General features: G+C 48.0%; 1 protein-coding gene across 8 annotated transcripts in view; it reads right to left on the bottom strand.

Moving 5' to 3' along the window:
- Nucleotides 1–9,603: 9,603 nt before the first annotated feature.
- SEMA5B (semaphorin 5B) overlaps nt 9,604–21,407 on the bottom strand; it is a 118,497-nt gene continuing 106,693 nt past the window's right edge. For all 8 annotated transcript variants that reach the window (XM_074330886.2, XM_088793762.1, XM_074330896.2 and 5 more), the window contains 11 exons: nt 15,519–15,636; nt 15,201–15,382; nt 13,911–14,054; nt 13,571–13,718; nt 13,202–13,427; nt 12,826–13,044; nt 12,196–12,366; nt 11,937–12,086; nt 11,559–11,603; nt 10,948–11,153; nt 9,604–10,718 (listed from right to left, as the gene is read on the bottom strand). In XM_074330886.2, the coding sequence (XP_074186987.2) occupies nt 10,560–10,718; nt 10,948–11,153; nt 11,559–11,603; nt 11,937–12,086; nt 12,196–12,366; nt 12,826–13,044; nt 13,202–13,427; nt 13,571–13,718; nt 13,911–14,054; nt 15,201–15,382; nt 15,519–15,636 (1,768 nt within the window). In that variant the 3' untranslated portion in view covers nt 9,604–10,559. The remainder of the gene's footprint in view (nt 10,719–10,947; nt 11,154–11,558; nt 11,604–11,936; nt 12,087–12,195; nt 12,367–12,825; nt 13,045–13,201; nt 13,428–13,570; nt 13,719–13,910; nt 14,055–15,200; nt 15,383–15,518; nt 15,637–21,407) is intronic.

The following is a 21,407-nucleotide window of genomic DNA, read 5'->3' as shown; positions in this document are numbered from 1 at the left end:
AATCCCTCTGCCCAAAATGTCGGTCTCACCTGCCAGGAACCTGATGCTGGGACTTGAAAGTCCCAGTATCACTTACTTCTTTGAGGTTAGGCCTAGAAAGTCTTTATTGTAATGCACTGTCAACCAGTCACATTGAAGGTGGAGTCTTCTTATTCAATTAATATTTTAGACAACAGGATCCTAGGACACCTAGGACATCAGACAGATAGGGTCTGATGGCAAAAGGAGAACAGGTGTGGTGGGGCCCTCCAGGGTGTCTGACTAGGTGCCTGGGGGACCAGGGCCGTGAGGGGAAGAAGGGAGCTCCTCAGGGACACTGAAATCACCTTGACTGATTGACTTTCTTTCTCCCAGAATGAGCCCTACCACTAAAACTGGAGAATTACCTCTGAAAGATAGTGACAGATAAAACTGGAAGGTATGAGGTGATGTTATAGAAGCTGGATACTATCCAAATTTAAAATGTGTATACTCTGAGCAATTCTATTTTAAGGAATTCATTCCGCCCTTATAGTTGCACACACACGGATAGTCTTTGTAACATTGTTTGTAACAAAAGACTGACAACATCCTAAAGGTCCATCTGCAGGGGTTTGGTTAAGAAAATAGTGGTGCGTTTGTTATGAAAAAAGCTATGGAGTGCTCTGCGGGATGATTGGTGAACGGACAGGCCAGTGCTGAGCAGTGTGTGCAGGCGGGCTTGAATGCTGCCCTGCCCAGAAGCGTGCACTGGAGCAAATGTTACCATCAGTATTGGGTTAAGCCTGCGGCCAAAGCCAGAGATCACCATCTAAGAACAAAACTTTTGGGATGCGAGAAATAATCTCAAATTGGGTGGCAATGAATGAAATCATTCTTATAATTCCGTTATTGCAATTGCTCCCCTCAAATGTTAAGTCTGATGTTACTGTGATGGCTCAGCACCATCAGCTGCGGGTTTGGAGTACTAAGTAGGTGCTCCCTTCACTGAGAACAGTAGAGAAGCAGATTGTTTCTTGTTTTGTTTTTTTTGATATTACATTTTCCCGGACTTTTTTCTTTTCTTCATTCCCTCATGTTCTTTATTATGTCTAGATCAAAGGTGATTTGATCTAGATGATTTGGTACATGATTTGGTAATTTTTTCTGCTTATGAAATGTTGAAGTAGGAAAGCAGGCATTCCTGTTTGAAATCCATTTTTATAAGATGTGAATTCCCAAATAGAGTTTATTCTTGAAAGACTCATAACCTAAGTGGAATGAAATACCCAAAATTAAACAATGCTTAAAGGTCATTTTGCTTCACAGAGCGAATGCTAGATACACACCAAACCCGTTGACAAATATTAGAATTATGATTTAATCAAATCTCTATTGTTCTGTATTATTTAAAATTGTTTAACATTTGTTGGCTCACAAAGACTATAATGTTCCTCCTGAAGTTATCCAGCTAACATTCTCTTGCAATGTTCTTTTAAGCTGCAGTCTTTCCCCCTATTTATTTGCTATTTTAAAATGCTTAGCTGTGTTTGAACATAAAATTAGCAGCTTTTACAATCATCATTAATGTGGCACTTTACTCTTACAGTGCTAAATATACATATACAGTTCCACTGACTGGTAGAATTTTAACATACGAAGCATAAAGAGATTTTCACTTCAAGATTCATCTAGACATTTTTTAGCAAGTATTATCTATTAACAATAAATCTAAATGGTGTGCCTTGTGCATACCACTAGCGTTGCCATGCTGCTTCCATGTAACGGTAACCCCATGTAACCCTGGTCAAAGCCAAATTGTAGTGCATTTTAGGTACATGCACATAAACATACATATATGCACGTGTATCCATTGTCCACCTCTTTCTACCTCAGGGAAAAGGGACTTGGAGTCCAGGAATCAAGAATGGGAGACTCACTTTTCACTGGATATCATTTTGTACTGTTTGATTTTTTTTTTACCCTACGCATGTATTCTTTTTAAATACTCACTATGCTTATTAAATAAATAAAAATATATATATATATATATATATGGAAGGAAAGTTGTGAGCTTACTACATTCAAGGAAAGAAATGCTGTTGGTGAAGCCTGCAGATGGTCAGATAGGAATTTGGTGCTACCTGGCTACATCTAGGAGAGCTGTGTGGCAAGAGCTCCTTGGGGCCTGCACCCTTGGGAATCTCGTAAGAGTGGTTTACTGGGGTGAGGGAAATGAACCCTGTGTGTGTGAGAATGTGCAATGCACGGCACAGCTGATTAGGAATGTCCCGAGTATGGTGGGGCCCTGTGTCCCATCAGGCCCCAGACACTGGGGTACAGTCCTAGGGAAAACGTTTCCCTTTTATGGTATTTGGAAGGACCACATGGCTAAGGATGAATTTTCAGTGACTTTCTGAGTCCAGATGCTGAGGCCGGAGCCCCTGCTGTGTTCATGAATACAGTCAACACAGCCCTCACGCTCTGAGCAAGTGTCCTGTTATCAGCACAGGACAGAGAGAGGCTGTGCCTGAGCATGTGTCAGGCTGGACTCAGGGCCAAAGAGTGACCTGAGTGCAGGGCCAGACTGGACAGAAGCAGCTGGGCCTATGGGGAGGCCCAGGGATATGGAGACCTGAGTCATTTGACCACAGAATCATTTGAAAGACTCTCCTTAGGGACTGTCCCAGGTCTTAGGAACTTGGGGCTTTGGACCAAGGCGAGTGACCCATTATTTGATGTTAACAGCTGAGTGTCTCTTCTCTGCTGGAAGCTCCCCTTTTAGAATGTTGCGATTCGGGGAGACAGTACTCATCCAGTTGGCTCTCTGAGGAAGACATTCCCCAGGTTCCTGTGTGAGGACACTGGACTCAGGGTGCCTGATTTCCCCAGAAGATGACCCAGCCCTCAGTAGCACAGCAGATTCTGAGACAAGTTATAAGTGGCAGAGAAAGGCCCAGGGCCTGAGCAACACAAGAGCACTGGGCTAGAAAATCAGTCAGAAAAGAAAAGCTACCATGTATAAGATTTGTTGCAAAGCTCTGAGAATCATAGACGTTGTTGGCAGGGACCTTGGGCCCAACCCTGACATTACATGGGCCAGAAAATGGAAACCCAAAGAAGGGAAGAAATTTACTGAGCTCACACAGCTGATAAGTGGTAAGGCTAGAGACTCTGTGCTCTTGACATTCTGTCCAACATCTGTTCTTGCACACAACAAGTACTCAGAAGAGTACTGTGGACAGGTACTTGCCCGTTGCCAGCTGTCAAAGGAAGTTTGGGTCAATATCCTCTGTCCCCAGATGACATGTACCAAGTCAGACTAAATTTCAATTTTGAATAAAGAGTCTTGAATTGTGCATTATGGCTTTGGAAGCAGGACTTGGAAGCCAGTATCTAGTCAGAGAAGACCTACCTGACCCTCGTCCAGGTGGACCGCCTCCTGTCAACGGCCCTTCCCTGACCTTGTGGGGAAAGGATCTCTTTGCATCATCAATGGCCTCCTGAGCCTTGGATGCTTGCGGGGTAACATGTGACCTGTTCAGAGATACAGCTTGTGATCAAGAGTGTCCTGTACTCTGGGTCCGAATAAGGATCTACCACTGTGGCCAGTCTCTACCACCTGAGACAGGAGCCCCGGTTTTTATTTCTTATCTCAACTTCGCTTGTCCACACAGGTAGAAAGGTCCAGCAATATTTCCTTCTCCCAGAGAAAAGAACCTCTCCATCCATACATACCCTGTTTCTTTTCTCATTCTTAGGCATCCCCCTTCCTCTGGAGAGCATAAGGATGGAGAATCCAAACTGATACCATATTTCCCCGAAAATAAGAGCTAGCCAGACAATCAGCTCTAATGTGTCTTTTGGAGCCAAAATTAATATAAGACTCGGTCTTATTTTACTATAAGACCAGGTATAATATAATATAATATAATATAATATAATATAATATAATATAATATATAATATAATATATAATATAATATAATATATAATATAATATAATATATAATATAATATAATATAAAATAATATAATACCGGGTCTTATATTAATTTTTGCTTCAAAAGACACGTTATTGCTGATTGTCCGGCTAGGTTTTATTTTCGGGGAAACACAGTAGTTCCCCAGCCTGGACCCTGTCTTTATTTGTTTAGGGTAACTGCCATCATGCATGATATACCGGAGGGAAATGTGTTCCCTAAAGTCTACATACCTGAGATTCATGGTGGTAACAGCGAGAAGGCTCCTTACCTCAGGGTCATTCATGCCAAATCAGTACAATTTTCATTTTTTAAAAATCAGCAGTTCTGACTATGTAAAAAATTCAAACATCTGTGTTTCAAAACAGGTATAGGGTCAATTAGAGAAATATTTAAATGCTTTTGACCACGGGTTAATATCTTTTATACACAAGCGCTCCTATAAAGCAATAGGGAAAAGATGACTACCTAAGAGAAAAGGTACAGAACATCCCCCTTAAAAGAAATGCAAACGACCAGTATGTATATGGGGGGGGGGGGGAGGAAATGGTCGCTCACTAAATATTTAAAAATGAAAATTTAAACAATTGTGCTTTAAAAAAAATCTATCAAATTGATAACAAGCACATAGACTGCCTGAGTTAAAATTCTGGTTCCCTCACTCACTACTTGTGTGACTTTGGGCAATAAAATTTATTAACCTCAGTTTCATCATCTGTAAACTGGGCATAATAATAGCCCCTTCTTCTTAGGATTGTAGTAAGAACTGAGTAAAGTATCAATTCATCGCGCTCGGTACAGTGCTTCCAGGGGATAGCACTAATCAGTGTTAGCTCTTAGGGTCAGTAATAATAAAATGAGAATACACTACTGGTGAGATGCATTCCCAACAGCAAGAGACCTGGCCATCGATGTTAAGAGCCTTGACTTCTGGGAATTTATCCTAAGGACATCGTCAGAGATATGGATACAAATGTCCCTAATAGCATTCTTTGGTAAAGAAAATTTTGAAACAAATGACAGTGGTTTAAATGAAGATAAATGTATGTAATAGAATGATACATTTATATAATAGAGTAGAATCAATTTATGTTAATAGAATAGATAAATCTGTGTAATAGAAATAGGATTTATATAATAGAATGTTTTAGGTCAGGATTTTTCAACCATTATGCAAACGTTTTCAGAATAAATCTTCCTCAGTGGTGTAAGCAAATTAAGTATATAAAAACTGAACTTTCTCTTGTTCACGTGGTAGGGATGGGCCATGTCGTTACCTGTGGAGTTTTACAAACAGGGCCATGTCTCCCCTCCCTAACCCCCTCCTAGAACTAAGAGGTCCTGAGTCTCACAGGATTTTTAAGAATGTGGGGGAAATACTGATATAATGCTATGTGTTAAAAATCAGAATAAAAATCATATACGTAGCATGTCTTAATTTTATAAAACACTTTCACACCCACATACAACCCTAGAACAACGCCTGGAAGAGAACATACTAAAATAATGATGATTGTCTCCTGGTTGAGCTTTAGGGCAGTTTTGGTTTCTTTTTATAAGCTTTTTGTTTTTATTTTTCAAAATTTCTTAATGAACATGTACCGTGGTTATAATTGGGAAAAAATTATTTAAAAGAAGTTTTTATTCATTTCTTTCCCAATATTCACCCCAACATTCAGTTAGTACCAGAAATTCAAAGGTTTGTCCCTCCATGATAACAAATTATAATATATCTGTATTACAAATTATGCTTAACTCCATGTAGTGTTTTACTTATTACGATTACATAAATATGGTTGCCCTAAGTGGTAAACGATGATTACATTTCTTTTCCTGTATATTTTTTTGTTTCTCCTGGTGTTAATAATTATCTAATTTTTGGAGAAAGAGGGGACGGTGACAGGGATGAAACAGAACTTTTGTCAAAGTTCTATTTCTTGACCTGGGTGGTCATTACGAAAGTGTTTGCCCTATCTCTACTAAGCTACACTTTTGTGGTCTTTTTCTGTACCTGTGTTTTATTTAAAAATTTTTTAAAAAGTCATGCAACAAGAACCCCCTGAAATACCTTTTTTTTTTTTTTGCTTGGTTTTCTTTGAACCCAAATTTAAGTCTTTCCACACACCTAACAGTTTTGTAAATCTTCGTACAATTTTCCATACAAGCCTGCCAGATAATCTGCCAGTCCAGTTTTTCCTGGGTCCCTCTGGGTACCTGCTAGCCTCAGACACTAATCTGTATCATTGCTCTCTAGGTGTTTTCTGTCAGCCTGATATCTCTCCTCACCATCTTCCTGTGTTAGATCCCCCTTCTTTTGAATCCACATTTTGTATGTTTACTCTTGTTTTAGTGAAACAAGAAGCGCACATGTGAAGTACATTTTTTGAGACTGCGTGTTTGAAAATATCTTTATTCTACTATCATATCACTCATAGTTTGGTTGGGTATACAATTCACAACGAAACATTTTTACTTCAGAATTTTGAGGATAATTTCCACTGTATTCTAACTTTAAATCTTGTTAGGAAGAGGGTTATCCCATTCATACGCCTAATCTTTGTTGTCTGATGTTAGAATCTTCTCTTCAGGCTTGATGTTTTCAAATGTCAGGTTTATGTGCCTCAGAGTAAATCTTGCTCATCATGGTGCCAGGTACTGGGTGGGCCCTTTGATTTGGAGACCTCTTGCTTTGGTTCTGGCAAGATTTCCCATAGTCCTTCTATGATAATTTCCTCCTCTGAGTTTTTTAATGGGCTGTTAGACTTCCTGGATTGATCCTCTAAATTTCTTATCTTTTCTCTCCTATTTTCCATCACTTTGACTTTTTGTTTGACTTTCTGGGAAATTTCCTTTATCTTTAAACGCTTACACTAATTTTTTTCTGCTGTCGTATTTTTTAATTTCTAAGACCTTTGTCTTTTTTTTTTTTTTTTTTAAGATTTTATAGGGGAAAGGGAACAGGACTTTATTGGGGAACAGTGTGTACTTCCAGGACTTTTTTCCAAGTCAAGTTGTCCTTTCAATCTTAGTTGTGGAGGGTGCGGTTCAGCTTCAAGTTGTCCTTTCAGTCTTAGTTGCAGGGAGCGGAGCCCACCATCCCTTGCGGGACTCGAGGAGTTGAACTGGCAACCTTGTGGTTGAGAGCCCACTGGCCCATGTGGGAATCGAACTGGCAGCCTTCAGAGTTAGGAGCACAGAGCTCTAACCGCCTGAGCCACCGGGCCGGCCCGATCTTTGTCTTTTTTACTGCATCCTGTGTTACTTCATGAATGCAGTATCTTCATTTACTCTGAAGAATTATGATGACTTTGGAAGGTTCTTCTCTATATACATACTGTTTCATTTTCATTGAGTTCCTCTTTATCTACGTACTTGTTTTGGTCTTTCTTTCATGTTGGTGCTTTTTCTGATGTCCGTGCCCGTTCCTATTTAAGAGTGAAGCACTAAAAACTGACTACAAGCTCTGCTTATTAATGAGTATACTTAGTTGTAGGATGATTAGCTGGCTTATTCTCTCACAATCCGTAGGCTTCATTTTTTCCCAAAGAATTGTCTTCCAATCTCCTGCCTGGAGTGGGAGAGGGAGAAAGCTGGGTGCCAGAGTCTTGGAGTTAGCTGGAAAAGGCAACTGCTAAATCCTCATCGATAATCATATAGTCCATTGAAAATCACAGTCCCCAGGTGTCCAAACAGGCTATCTCCATGCACTCAGCTCTGTGCCTGTTAGCCCCATATCCAGGGCTCTCTGATTCAGTGTCTCAAGGGAACATACATATTGCTCCCTGTGCAGACAGAGAAATGGTGACCTAACTGTAAGGGTTGGAAGTGAAGACAACTTGAGCTGAACTTTACAGAGATTTCAACCAACCCCTCTTTTCACACTCCCACCTTCACTAATACCTGGTTCCTCTAATTACTGATTCTTTCTGACATTGCTTGGGTGCTTCGGCTTGACCCACATCCACTCAATGAATGCAGTTCTTCCATCTGCTTTCTGTCTTCATGTATTATGATTTCAGATTACAGATACATCCTAGTATTATTGAAAACAGTGACAGAGCTTTTGTTTTCTTTGCTTTTGGAGTGTTGTTGAGAGAAGGTGGAAGAAATGTCTTCACACCACCTTTAAATCCCTAAGTCTCTGCCTTGCTTTTTAATATAACTGTGATTATATATATTTGGTTTCTCATATTCTCTAAATTTTCTGCCATGAACATGTGTTACTTTAATAATAACACACACACACACACACACACAGTTATTTAAAGATAAGAGGGCCCAAGAAGGCTTAGGACACCGAATCCTGCATCTTCCTCCCCCTCTTGCTTAGCCAGTTGGGCCCATGAAGCCCCTTATCTTTCACACCTCAGCTTCCTGACACCCACAGCCATCTATGTGGCCTAAAGTACCTGCCAGAGCACCACACCCTCCCTGCCAAGGAGCACATTCCCGGCTTCCTCATCGCTTGGCCAGGGCTGCTTATGGAGTAGCCTTTGCCAACCATGCCAGCTAATTTGCATGCCATGTGCCTCCCTTCACGCATTCTGAATGGTCATGCCTCCAAAACCACACATTTTTATAAAAAGAAAAGTGTGTGTGTGTGTGGTGTGTTTTGTCCTGGCACCTATGGGTTTCTTCCCATTGATGTTATTCCAGTCAACAGGGGTGGGCATTACCTGGGAATTTTCTATGACGACTTCCTTACAGACCTGCCTAGTCCCTCCACTTGGACATATATGAGCAGCCCTTGTGAAGTAGGCACACTAGGCCCCCAAACACTCTTGAATGTCACTGGCTCTACCATGTCCAAGGGAATCCAAGACCCCAAGATCTAACACACCCCACAGACCCTCACAAGCTCTGGACTCACGGGGCTAACAGCAACCCAGTGAGAAATCCCAAAGCTGCAGAAATATTCTTATGAGCCCTGAGTGCTCTCTGACTGGGCTCCACTCCACCTTGGCCTGAGGACATTGCTATTTCAGTTGTCCCAGTAAGCTCAGGGATTCCAGGACACGAGGTCCAGGAATACTCTTTTCTTCCTCCTCTACCACTAGGATCACAGGCCATAAAGCCTGACCTACAAATGGATTTTGCTGGGAATCTTATGGGAATTGACCCAGCCAATTAAGTCAGGAGATTGCTCTCTAAATTTAACAGGTCTACCATTCTCATCCAAAATAGTAGCATTCTTTAGTGGGTTGAGGTTTTGAGGTTATTTTTATTGAATCCAACAACTGCATTGGACTTCCCCCACCTCACAGGTTTAACTCATTTCTCAGTCAATTTTGGTGTTATTAACTCAGCAGTGTAAAAACACCTCATAAAATAACCCTTGTCAATACTCCCCTGCTGGACTCATATATGTCTGTAGCTTGGAAGAGCAGCTGAGGGAACGAACAAAAATCTCTCCTGTTGTGTTGCCTTTGGTGTATCTTGTGTTTCTACTTGTGGATTTGCTTGTCTCTAATCTCTTTTCCAAAACAAAGGGGGGATTTAGGGCAATGTGTGTGTATGAACATAGAATCACAAATGGAAAGATATCCTCTATTAAGTCAGACTCTACTCGGGTCATTTCCTCCACCCTGAGAGGACCATCTGTCACCCCAGTGCATTGCTCTAAAGCCAAGACGAGCCCACGCGCATATGCACAAAGACAAAGTTACATTCGGAGACTGGATATCATCTTTAATTAATAATGCCACAGCCCAACATCTTTTTTGTTGCTATAGTAGGTTGTGATTCTGTGTGTGTGTCTGTGTGTGTGGGTGTTTGGGTGTGTGTTCCTGAACAGATGAGGCACCAGCACAGGCTCCCAGGCAGGTGTCAGCCAACAGCTCTTTTAAGTAGCAACTGGAAGACAGTCTCCAGAGTGGCACGGATGCTGGGCTCCTGCCTCCCTTTCTCCTGGGCCACCTTTCGTGCATTCTGAGGGCAAAGCTGAGGCCTGTGCGCACTCAGATTAAAGGGCTTCTCAGCAAAGATAAGAGTTCAGGCCCCCAGCCCTCACTGTCTCTGACTAGAGGGATGCCCCTGGGCAAGGTACACACTGCTAGGCACAGGTGGACAGCCTGGGCCAGCCTCAGTCCCTCTGTCACACGGGGACAGCACCACAATGGCCCAGCCCTGGGCAGAGAATCCAGAGCTTCTGGAGCCATTTGATTAGTTCCTTTCACAGATAATCAGGATGTAGCCCAGACCCTTCCTGGGGCCAGCCAGAGAGGGGCAGTCTTGGCCCATGACCGCCACACAGCTGTCATTTCCAAACCAAACCTAAGAGCCTGCTCTCCTGCCATCTCCACTCTCCAATTCCTCACATGCCCAGTAGGTCCAAAGCCCAGACATGGCAGGGGAGGCTTGCATGATGCTGAGTCAAAAGGAGGCCATGAGAGACCTGGGAGGAGCTGGAGCTGCAGCCACGTGCCAGCCTGAAGCCAGCCCTCTCCCGCATGGACACCTCCAGCCAGAGCTCTCGGAAGCCAGATGGGACCCCACAAGGCAAGGCAGCAAGTTCTGGGCCTAGTACAGAAGGACAAAACCCAACTGGCTCCACGCTCCCATCTCCACCTGCTCTGTGCCTTAGGAAGGCAAGGAGCCCACGTCCCCAGGACAGTGGTATCAGCTGTTGGGGAAGCACCGTTGTCCAGGTGAGGCCTCGGGCCGGAAACTGTGTTTGTTCAGTGGGCTGGGGTAGTAGGTGGTTGTGTACACATTGGTCTGCTGCAATGGGTAGAAGCTGGCTTTGTCATCGGGGATCAGGTTATTCTTGTTCAGAGTCTGTGGGAGAAGGAAAGAACCATAGAAGAAGTGGTGAAGGGAGTGATGGGGAGAGGGGACATACCAGGGCAAGATCAGGAGCCAGTCAATGAAAGAACATTCTAACTGCTGACACAGTGTTCTGTTCACGACCCCACTGCTCCCTCCCAAGTGCCCAGCCCAGTATGCTCAGCTCAGGGCAGAACCACTGCCCCCATCGCCGTGCCCCGTGCACCCATCATACTCCCACCTTGAACTCCATGGGTGTGTACTTCTCATTCTTGGGGGTGCCTCCACCCTTGTACTGCAGGTGGTTGGGGGTGGCAGGATGGACGAGTGTGGACTCCTGGGACTGGCGCTGGCAGTGCTGACAGGACAGGTACACTGCCAAGGTTAGCAGCCCCGAGCCCAGGAAGCAGGAGACGCCCGTCGCTACTAGGTGGATGAGACTGAACCCTGGGGGAGGGAGAGGCCAGTGGTAAGGAAAGGGTCACTGGGCAGAGGAGAGCCACCCGACTGCCTCCCAAGGTGCTTGAGACCACAGACAATGGAAGCAGGGAGGCTGGGCAGCCCGTCACCCAGGGCCTTTCTCACAAGACCAACTGTGGCTTGGGTCAGAGGACATGGAGTTGAGTGGCTCTTCTTGAATACAGATTTGATGACGGCCTCCTACTTGGAGGGCGTGGAGGGAACTGCCTAGACACCCCTCCACATGGTCTAAAGCAGTGGAGGACGTCGACAAGGTTTGTCTGTCTGGAGCAGGAGATGGACAGACTCCCGATTTTGGAGCAGGGTGGGTCTCCTCCTTGAGGAGGAGGGGTAGAAGGACAGTGTCATGAAGGGAGGGCAGGTTCCTTTTACCTCCACAGCTGGTGGCCTCCTCCACACTGGAGGCAGGCAGGATCACTGCAGGGAGACAAGCGGATACGGTGTTGGCGCAGGGAAGAGAGGAGATGGGTCCCTCTCGGGCTAGGTATGTCTCTGAGAGGACCCCTGGGTCAGCACTGAGCTATGAGATGGGCCTGGGGACCGTCACTCCCCTCTGTCTCCACCCAGACTCCACCTCTAGGGAGGGTTGGCCCACTTCTTAGATGAAGCCTGGCAGAGGCCCAAAGTGTGTGTGCCCCCCCCCCTCCCTGGTGTTTCATCCTGCGTCCCACAGATGCATGCTTCAGAAAGGCAAGGAACTGGGGGGTCAGTGGGAAGGGCTGGTGTGAAGGTGCTGGCTTGAGGACCTACCCGGAATCTCGCTGTAGGGGCAGGGGCGGCTCTGGCTGCTGTTTCCAGCACAGGTACTGGGCTCTGGGGCCAGCTCCTCACAGCGCCGGCTGCGGGTTTGGACTCCATCTTCGGTGCATGTACTCCACTCAGACCACAGTGACCAGCCTTCTGTGGGTTGTGGGTTGTGGGTTGGGACAAGGTTAACCACCCTGGGATCCTCTGGTGGAGCTAGGAGGGCTCCATGATGCTCCCAGCCCCAGCCAGAGGTACTTAGTACCTGGGCAGGCCTGCGTGGCACACAGTGCCTCCTCCGTGTGCAGCCCCAGACAGATGTCCTCGCCTGGGGAGGGCGCGGGACTGGTGCAGGACCGAGTGCGTTGATAATGGCCACCACCGCAGGAGGCTGAGCACGGGGACCACGAGGTCCAGCAGGACCAGGCACCCCGCACTGCAAAGGGATGGAGTGTGTGAGGGGGATGCAGGGGCAGGCAGGACCCTACAGTCTTCTACTACGTCCCAGGCAAGGCCACTGTCCTGGGCCACACTGACCTCAACACCCTCCCACCCCACAGCTCACTGTTAGGGAATGACCCTTCCCACTCGGGGTGACAGTGGGAAATGCAGGCTGCAGAGGAGTCATCAAAAACCAGCTCAAAACAAGCTCCTCATCTGACTAACCACTAGAGGAGAGAAAACAGGGAGGTTGTGGAAAGGTTCTGCTCTGTGGGCGTAGCTGCTGTGTGCATGTTGGGGGTAAGAAATTGCTCTGGGGCCCCTTGTACAGAGTTGGCAGGGAGAAGAGGTCACCTGAGCATGAGATGTAGCCGGGTTAGGCCTGGGAGTCTCTTAAACGGAGGTTTCCCTAGGTGGGGTTCCCCTGGGCCCAGATTCCTCTGCGCAGGGTTACCTGGACACGCCTGGGGGTTGCAGTCCTGGTATTCCGCGGCGTTGCCCACGCAGGGTAGGCCCCCGTCGCGGGGCTCTGGGTTGGTGCATGTCCTCTTGCGGACTCGGAAGCCCAGCTCACAGTCCCGAGAGCAGGACGACCATGGGCCCCAGGGGGCCCAGCCCCCGCTCACCGTGTGTGGGCCGGTGCCCCCGCCGCGCAGGAGGTCCTCCACCAGGGCTGGGTGTGGGGACACGGGCCTCAGCGACAAGGGCTTCTTCCAAACCCGACCTCCCACTCGCAGCCACTCCCGCCCCTGCTCCATCTCTCTGAACCCGGAAGGGACGGTGGCGGGTGAGGTGAGGTGACGGGGTGTGGGGAGGGCGCGGGGCTGTACCGTCGGTGTCGCAGGTTCCCGAGCCATCCGCGGGGCAGGTTCGGGTCTCAGTCCTCCTCCTGCCGAACTGCAGGCCGTGGGGGTCTGGCAGGGGCGCACGGCAAGTGAAACGGAACCGCTGCTCCTGTCGCGCCCCTCCCTGAGTCACGTTCACTGGCAGCCACGGCGTCCACGGTGTGTTGCGCCGCACTTCCGGGCAGCCCTCGGGGTTGCACGTCTTGAACTCCTTCGGGATGGGAGCGGAGCTGTTTCATAGCCTCGCAGCCTCCAGGCTTGCTCTGCGCTCCCGCCTCAGCCTCCCCTCCCCTTGGCTACAGGTCCCAAGACCCGTGTCCCGATCCCGCTGGCTAGTCCGACCCTCGCCCTCACCACGCTGCAGCCCGGGCAGGAGTTGCCGTTCTCGCAGGTCCGATGCCGTGATTGCACGCCGCCCCCACAGTTGCTGCTGCACTTATTCCAGGAGCCCCAAGATGCCCAGAAAATGGGCACTGGGCAAGGCTTGTTTTCATTACAGAACCTGAGGGGTATCAAGGGAGGGGGCCATCACTCTAGGGAGAAGATACCCCCCTTCCTTAACAAGAAGTCACTGGGAATGCAAACGGGGAAGTCCACTAGGTCACCCAGAAAATCCCGATCACGTTTTAGGGGCCCCAGAAAGTTTGGGGCTAGCTTCTCTGTCGCAGAAACCCCCAATCACAGCCTAGCTCACCGCTCCTCCCGACTCTTGCCCACGCAGACGCGGCCCCCATGGCGGGGAGCGGGGTTGCTGCAACTTCGCTGGCGGACCTGGAATCCGATCCCACAGGTTGTGCTGCACAGAGCCCACGATGACCACGCAGTCCACGCCCCATTCCTGGCGGGGTCGGAGGGACAGACAGATGACCTCTGAGCCCTAGCTTCTCAGATCTAGTCTACATCTGGGCAGATGGAGTGTGTTGTTGTCAGGAAGTGTCAGTGACACAGAAAATATCAGCTCCTAACCAGGCCATCTCAGGCAGACATCTCATTCCTTCATTCCTTCATTCATTTCTCAAACATATATTGAGAGCCTTCTTGCATATATCAGGCTGTGCCCAGGGCCAAAAGTACAGACATGGGGCATGGCCTCTACTCACAGGGTCCAAAGGACACATTCTCTAGAGAAAGCCCGAGTTGCCTTTCCAATCTGCAACCTTCCTTTCAACCTTCTTGGTTGGCGGAATCTTACACTCAGATCCTCCCCTGTTCGACCACTGCACATGCTTTGCTCCAACCTTAGGCACCACTCACTCTTGTCTACTTTGACTCCAATTTTCAAATTCTGGCTCTATCACTGACTGGCTGTATAAGTGCAGGCAAGTTACTGAAATCTTCTGTGCCCCATCCTACTATTATCTTTCAAGTAAGGCTAATGATTGTATTCCTACCCCCATGAGGCTGTTGTGACAGTTAAATGAATAAATGTATATAGAATTAAGTTATTTTAAGGGTGTCCTGAGTTGTGGGTTAGTTGTTATAACCACTTTATGGAGTCCCTAGGTACTAGGCAGTGTGCAAGCACTTGATATATAAATTATCTCATGTAATCCTCTCAACAGCCCGCAAGAAAAACTCAGAGTTTCACTTAGAGAAACTCAGAGTGGTTAGGTGACGTAGCCAAGGTCATACCTCCAGATAGTAGCCATCCAGGATTGGTACCAGGTCTGCCTGCCTTACCACCATCCCATGTCACCCCTCGTCTGGGACAGCAAGATTTATTGAGGCTAAAGTCTGTCTAGAGGTGACTCCCATGCCTGTTCATCCTTCATCTTTGTATCAAGAGCCCCCACAAGACAGAACTTCTCTCACACTAAAGTAGAAACTTCCCCAGGCCTCATGTTTTCTCCCTCAGACCTTAGCTACCTATCCAGTCTGCTGCATAGTCCTGAAGTAGTTTCTATCCCTTAGTGCAAACACCTGGCTGGGGATGCCCCACTCCAGTCCAAGGCAGCTGCTGTGTAAGCCCTATATCCTCACACACCTGGAGCAGTTGGCGATGTGGATGGCTGGCCCCAGGCAGTCACGGCCCCCACAGCGGGGTTGGGGGGAGTTGCAGACTCGCGCCCGACACAAGCAAGAGCCTGAGTTGTCCCCATCTAAGTGCTCACATGGTTGCCATGGTGACCACGGTCCAAAGCCTCCATCCCTAGTCATATTCCGCACCTGCAGACACACATCGGGCACAGGGCCGTCATACAAGGCAGGGATGGGGAAGGCACGAGGTCCGGGGGATGTAGGGATAGAGTGGGGAGTCACAGCCTGAATTGGCCGGAGACTTGGGGGTCCAAAGGGGTCTCACAGGACATGCTGTGATGTTCTGGGTCCAGAGGCTCATGTTGGAGCTGTCCTCGAGTGTGCTGCAGCGTTGTTGCTTCCCGTCCCAGCCGCAGTACGGGTCCCGTGCCCCCAGGCATGCCCTGCCAGACAGAGGTCCTGAGATTCAAGCCCACTGGCTTCCTGGCCACACTGACATCCCAAGAACACACCTGACCACTCCCCTCCGGGCACCGTTGTGCATCCAATTGCCCTCCACAATAAGAAGTTCATCGCATACTTACTGCGTGCCTGGCATCATTTTAAGTGCTTCAGAAGCATGAATGAATTGAATACAACCCAATGAGGAAGGCACTGTTATTGTCCCCATGTGATATGGAGGAGACCCAGATCGCTGACCAAGGACTCAAACCCTTGCCCTCCAGAGCCCACACACAGAACCTTGCCTCCCCCAGACTGGGTGCCCCACACTCCTCATCTGGGGCTGCAGGAGAAGAAGTGGCAAACAGAAATCACTGTGATGACAGAAAACATTACGATGGAAAGGATCTTGGAGATGATCTGGCCCAACAGTTCTCAACCGAGCTGCATATCAGAATCGTTGAGGAGCTTTTAAAAAATACGGATACCCAGGCCCACCCCAGACAAGAATCTCTGGGGCTGGTGAGGTTTTAAAAGCTCCTGGGTGGTTCTAATGGGAGCCAGGTTGAGTATCACCGGGATTCACAATAGGACCACAGACAAGGGAAGAGGAGTTTCCCCAAATCCTACAAACTGTACATGGCAGCGCTGGCACTAGAACCCAGATTTCCTAACCACGCTTTTCCCCTCACACTCCTGTCTCCTGGCTGGAGGATATGTCTGCCTTCACACACCAAGGAAACATGGGCCTAGACCTCAACACACAGGCGCAGGCTCAGGGGACACCTAAACATCGTCCTGGGTCACCTGGGGTATCCACGTGCTCGTGCTGGTGGCAGGAACCAGAGTCCAGAGCGTTAGCATCAGGATAATGAGCTCAGGCAGCCAGGAGAGGGGTCACATCCCAGGTCCCCCTTCCCTGGCCCTCAGGGCTGCTCTACCTGCCGTGACCTAGGAAAGGTAATGCTTCCGCACCGAAGCACGCCCCAGACACTGCCCCTTCTTGGATTCTAGGGCTGCTCTCTTCCCTTCCTCCTCTGACTCATTCATTGGATCCTTTACAGTTTGTAATAACAACAACAAACAACTGAATCTCTACTAGTAAGACTCCAAGGAGGAGAAAAAGAGTATGGTAATTATGGAATTACGATTGGCTGTCCATCGCTAAGTAAACAGAACATTAGATGCAGGAGTCTGAAGGAAGTTGCCTCCAACAGCCAGACAGCTCAGACAACCTCAGGGGATATAAACCCTGGGCTCCTTCTGCCTCCTTTTCCCACTTTCCTCCCCTGTGAAAGCTGGCTGCTCCACAGCACAGGGCCTGCTGGAGAGAGTCTAGAGAGCATTGACAACCAGGGCAGACACTGGAGGTTAGAAAGCAGAAGAGGCTTTGGATAAAGGCGGTGCTGGACTGTGAAGATGGTGGGGGCTACATGCTGTGCCATGACCCTGCAGAGGGATTTTCCACTGGCCAAAGGGGCCAAGGATGCTGAGGGCTGGAGGGATCCACAAAAGAACCAAAGGGTTGCCCCTTTTGGTATCTCTGGGATAGAATCTTTCTTTTTTCTAGAAGCTTTAGGGAGAGTCACCTGGCAAATGAATTCTTTATGGTCAGTGAGTTAAATAGACCATGTCTCCTGACCAGCCTCCAGAGAGAAAAGGGGTTTTATGAGAGACCTTATGGAGAAGTGGGTGCGGCTTCCTCTTCTCACCAGCGGAAGTCAAAGAAGACTTGTCCCTTGTTCGGGCAATAAGGGGGCCAATGCTTGGGGCTTCAGTGGGTGAGGGCCTCACTGGGCCCCAGTAAGCCCACCTGGGAATCCAGAACATTCATCTGTTACTCAAGAATCTGTTTCTACTTTATTCACTCAAGGACAATTTGTGTAAATCGTACAGCATAAGTATTCTCATATTTTCTTCTGGGATCAATGGTTTGATTTGGGGGTGTTTCACCAGCAGAAATCATCAAACTAGACATCATAGGACTGAATACAATACATGTGCAAACATAGTCCAAGCAACATGAGGTTTTGAGATTCTGCTCACCGGCTGACATTTGGACCAAACTGGCTGCAAGCAAATTCAACCAATCAGAACGCAGTAAAGGCCACTCCTGAGTGTATTTCCCTCAGCTCTCAGAAAGGAGTGCTAACCTCTAGAAGCCACTGATATTGTCCTTTATAAGCAACATAAATTAAAAAAGAACTAGCCATGACTAGTGATTAATAATAATAATAAGATCCTATCTATCAAAAACAAATGTCTGTCAGCATAGAAAATGCATATGAGCAGAAAACTTGAATCAGCTTACACAAGATAAAAGCAGACGATTTTGGAGGAATGAAATTTGCCTCATGCTACTTCTTTCATCCAGGGCCTAGCCAGTTCTAGAACTATTGTTCCCAGTCTTGACTGCAAATTAGAATCTCCTGGGACTCTTTTAAAAAGCTTAAGCCAACAAAACAAAAAAACCTGTCTTTATCTGGGCCTTTGGACCGGAGTAGGCCCAGACACTGGAATCTTTTAAGCACTCCCCAGGTGATTCTAATGAATAGCATGTTTGAGAACTGCTGTTTCAGGGCCACTTTTGTCAGGGTTCCCAGGGAAAGAGATGAAGTGCCTTGCCTCTCCAACCCATGACAGAGTAAGAAAAGAGGGAAGGAAAACTGCAGGGTACGTGCGGACTCCACGCCCCCACCCTCAATCAGCCTCCCTCACCCTCTCAACCTCTCCTATTTCAAGGACATGCCTGCCCTGGCCTGGCCCTGGCCACCTGAGGGGGCCTTCTATACTTCCCTGGGGCCAGTGCCTGAGCTTTCGTTCACATTTGCTGCTTTTACCAAAGGTCACCCCAAAGGTTACTGAGCAGAGAACATTCTTAAGAAAATTAAAGCGCCAAGCAAGGAAGAGTTAAAGTGTGTCTCTGACTGTAGAATTGGGTGGCAGTTTAGTTTCTTTCATAAAAGCAGCCATCGGACCAATCATATATCACCAAGTCTTTTTTTACTGCAATGTCTTGAGCAGCTATTATAGAAGGGAACAGGTTCATTCTATGGGCTCCGAGACAGGACAGAGATGGATGGTGGAAGTTGCAAGCAAGCAGTTTCCAGCACCATGTAGCAAATCTCTAAATGGGAGCTGTCCAGGGTAGAAATGGTGTCCCAGGAGCTTGGGAGAAAGTGGCCATTAAGTACAATGTCAGCAAAGAGGGGCTAAGGCCCCCTGGCAGGGAGGGAGTTTGAGAGGAGATACGCTTGAGCCTTCCTCCCGAGTGAGCTGGCGTAGAGGGCACCCCACTGCAGTGCGGCCTGAAAGGCATGCTGGAAGGAAGAAGGGGCCGTTCATGCATAAAACACCAGCTTTGCAGAGGCAGTGAGCATTCATTCCCTTTGTTCCTCCTCCTGTCTGTGAGCCCTGGTCTCTCTGACCAGGCCAGGGTCCTGGTCGTGCTCCACGGGGCTGAGACTCGCCTGAGTGAAAAGAGAGGGCTGGAGATGAGCCCCTGGGTTTTGAGCAGAGGAGGGGACCCAAAGGGGCTCTGCTTACCCACCCTCATCCTCCTGCCAGCTTTGGAAGGAATGAGGAACAAAGCATGAAATGCCTCTCCTAGGACACAATAAAACTCTGTGACAACCATCCCCACACACAATAGCACAAATTCTGATATAGTATGATAGGCAAGTTGGCTCCAAGGCTCTGGAGTGCATGGCTTGGTGGCTGCACGGATATACTCTGGTAATTTTATTAACTTTGCAGTAATGAGACCTCATATTTTACATTTTTACATCCACCTGTCGCTTTATGGCAGAGTCCTGGAGAGCAGGGGGTTTTCATTGTACACATCAAGGGCTCTTATCCCAAACTCAGGATGCCAAATGGGATGACAGTTTCAGACGCCAACTGACCTCTTTCTACCTTACTGTTCCACCTCGCCATGCTATGCAACCTCCCTGCCCTCTCTCTGCAGCACCATGTGAGTGGGGACATGTCCTGGCGTCTTGCTTCCCCTCCTACCACTGCAGACCCCACACTTCATACCTGGCTAGAGCCACACTAGCTCATGCTGGTCGACCAGCTGCCCACCACTGTCTGCTTGATCTTCGTAAAACACCTATTCATGCCGCCTGTCACTCCATTCCCCTCTCTGCTCCAAGATCACTTCAGTGCCCACTGCCCAGGATTCAAATAAAAATCATCCCTTGGCATTCTTAGCGGGCCTCAACCAATTTTCCAGTCCCATTCCTCACTCCTCTCCTAAATCAACCTCCTCTCAGGCCAAATCATCAATTAACTGAAGAAGGATTAATCATGTGGGGAAAGTCACTTTGTGCCTAGGGCTGCGTGTGGCCCCCTGGTGGAATATAACAAATACTGGGACACTGGGTTATAAATCCCTTCAAGGATTTCACAAGGCACATGTGAAAAGGTTAATAATACAAGAGTTAAAGAACACAAGATATGGGGGAAATGCCGCCAGCAGGTACCCTGTGATTCATTGCCAAGCAGTGCTGTCTGTATTCAAGGTTGCAGAGTCTAGGCTCCAGAGAGCCCAGAGGCTGAAGGGCCCCTAAATGCATTTGTGGAGATAAAAACGGAATAAGGACTAGCTGCCGCTTATGACTCACTGGACTAGACACTTCATGAATATCATTCCCAATTTTTACAACTCAGCCAAAATTAAATATCATTTGCTCCATCACAATTTCCTCCTATTTTCCCAATGAGAAAGCTGAAGCTCAAAAGGTTAAGTAACTTGCTCAAGATCATATAACTAGTAGATGATGGAGCTGACATGAAACCCCAGGTGTGTCTAGTTCTAGCATGTGAGCCTCTCCCACTACCCCCCCCCCCCCACCGCCGCCCCCTGTCTGTCCCACACATCAGATATAGGCCAAGGTTTCTCTCCCTGACCACATATCCAGACCTCTGAGGGAAATGAGAGTGTTTTAGACCATTTCACCTCATCTCCTTCCTCTCACACCGACTAAAGCACTCTGAGCATGGTTGAGCTGAGTACATGTTTGGTATTTCATTAATGGAGCCATGTGTTGGGGCTGAGGGTAGCTTGAGTGTCTGCCCACCGTCCTCCCCACCCTCCCCAGCTGCCACATCAGGACCGGCTCCCCTCTTTCCTTGCCCTCCAGGCCTCTGCCCAGGTCCCAGTACACCTTACTGGGGCTAGAGAACAACTCTTGGCAGCAGGGGCATGACTTGTTTCCCAAATCTCGAGGACAGATGGGCACAGCCGGGAGGTCTCTGTGTTGCAAAGGCCCTAGGACCCCGTGTGGCTGTTGCTATGCCAGCTAAAGGCAGCTTTCGATTAGCTCAAAATTAAGGAGGTGTAGCTCAGAGGAGGCTCACGTGGTCAGAGTCTGAGCTCCATTTCCATTTGGCTTTGGAATAAGCTTTCGCTTCACCCTTAAATGTTGTGAATCCACTTGAAGCTAAGGTATGGAGAGCTGATCTCGGAAGCAGCTGGGAAAGGAACGCATGTCCCCACATGGTTCCTCACCTCCACCCCACCCAAGCCAGGCCTCTCTGTCTCTTCTAAGGAAGAGAAGCCAACGTGGGTGGCTGACTCAAAGCAGTTTCCCTTCTGCACCCACGGCTGGAGTCACAAGCGCTGTGGTTTCAAAGAAAAGACCACGCTCTGAACAGAAGGGACAGAAGAAATTAAGTGGGCTACAAGGGCCAGCAGGCCCTAACTATGGGGCTGACAACAGGGTAACAGCCACCATCATTTGCTAAACGCATAAGTCCCCCAGGCAGTGAT

Source organism: Rhinolophus sinicus, chromosome 17, assembly GCF_057876585.1.
Source record: "Rhinolophus sinicus isolate RSI-liver-muscle chromosome 17, RSI-T2T, whole genome shotgun sequence".
NCBI lineage: Eukaryota > Metazoa > Chordata > Mammalia > Chiroptera > Rhinolophidae > Rhinolophus > Rhinolophus sinicus.
Note: the sequence above shows the minus strand (reverse complement) of the source record. Positions and strands in the feature narration are given on the sequence as shown.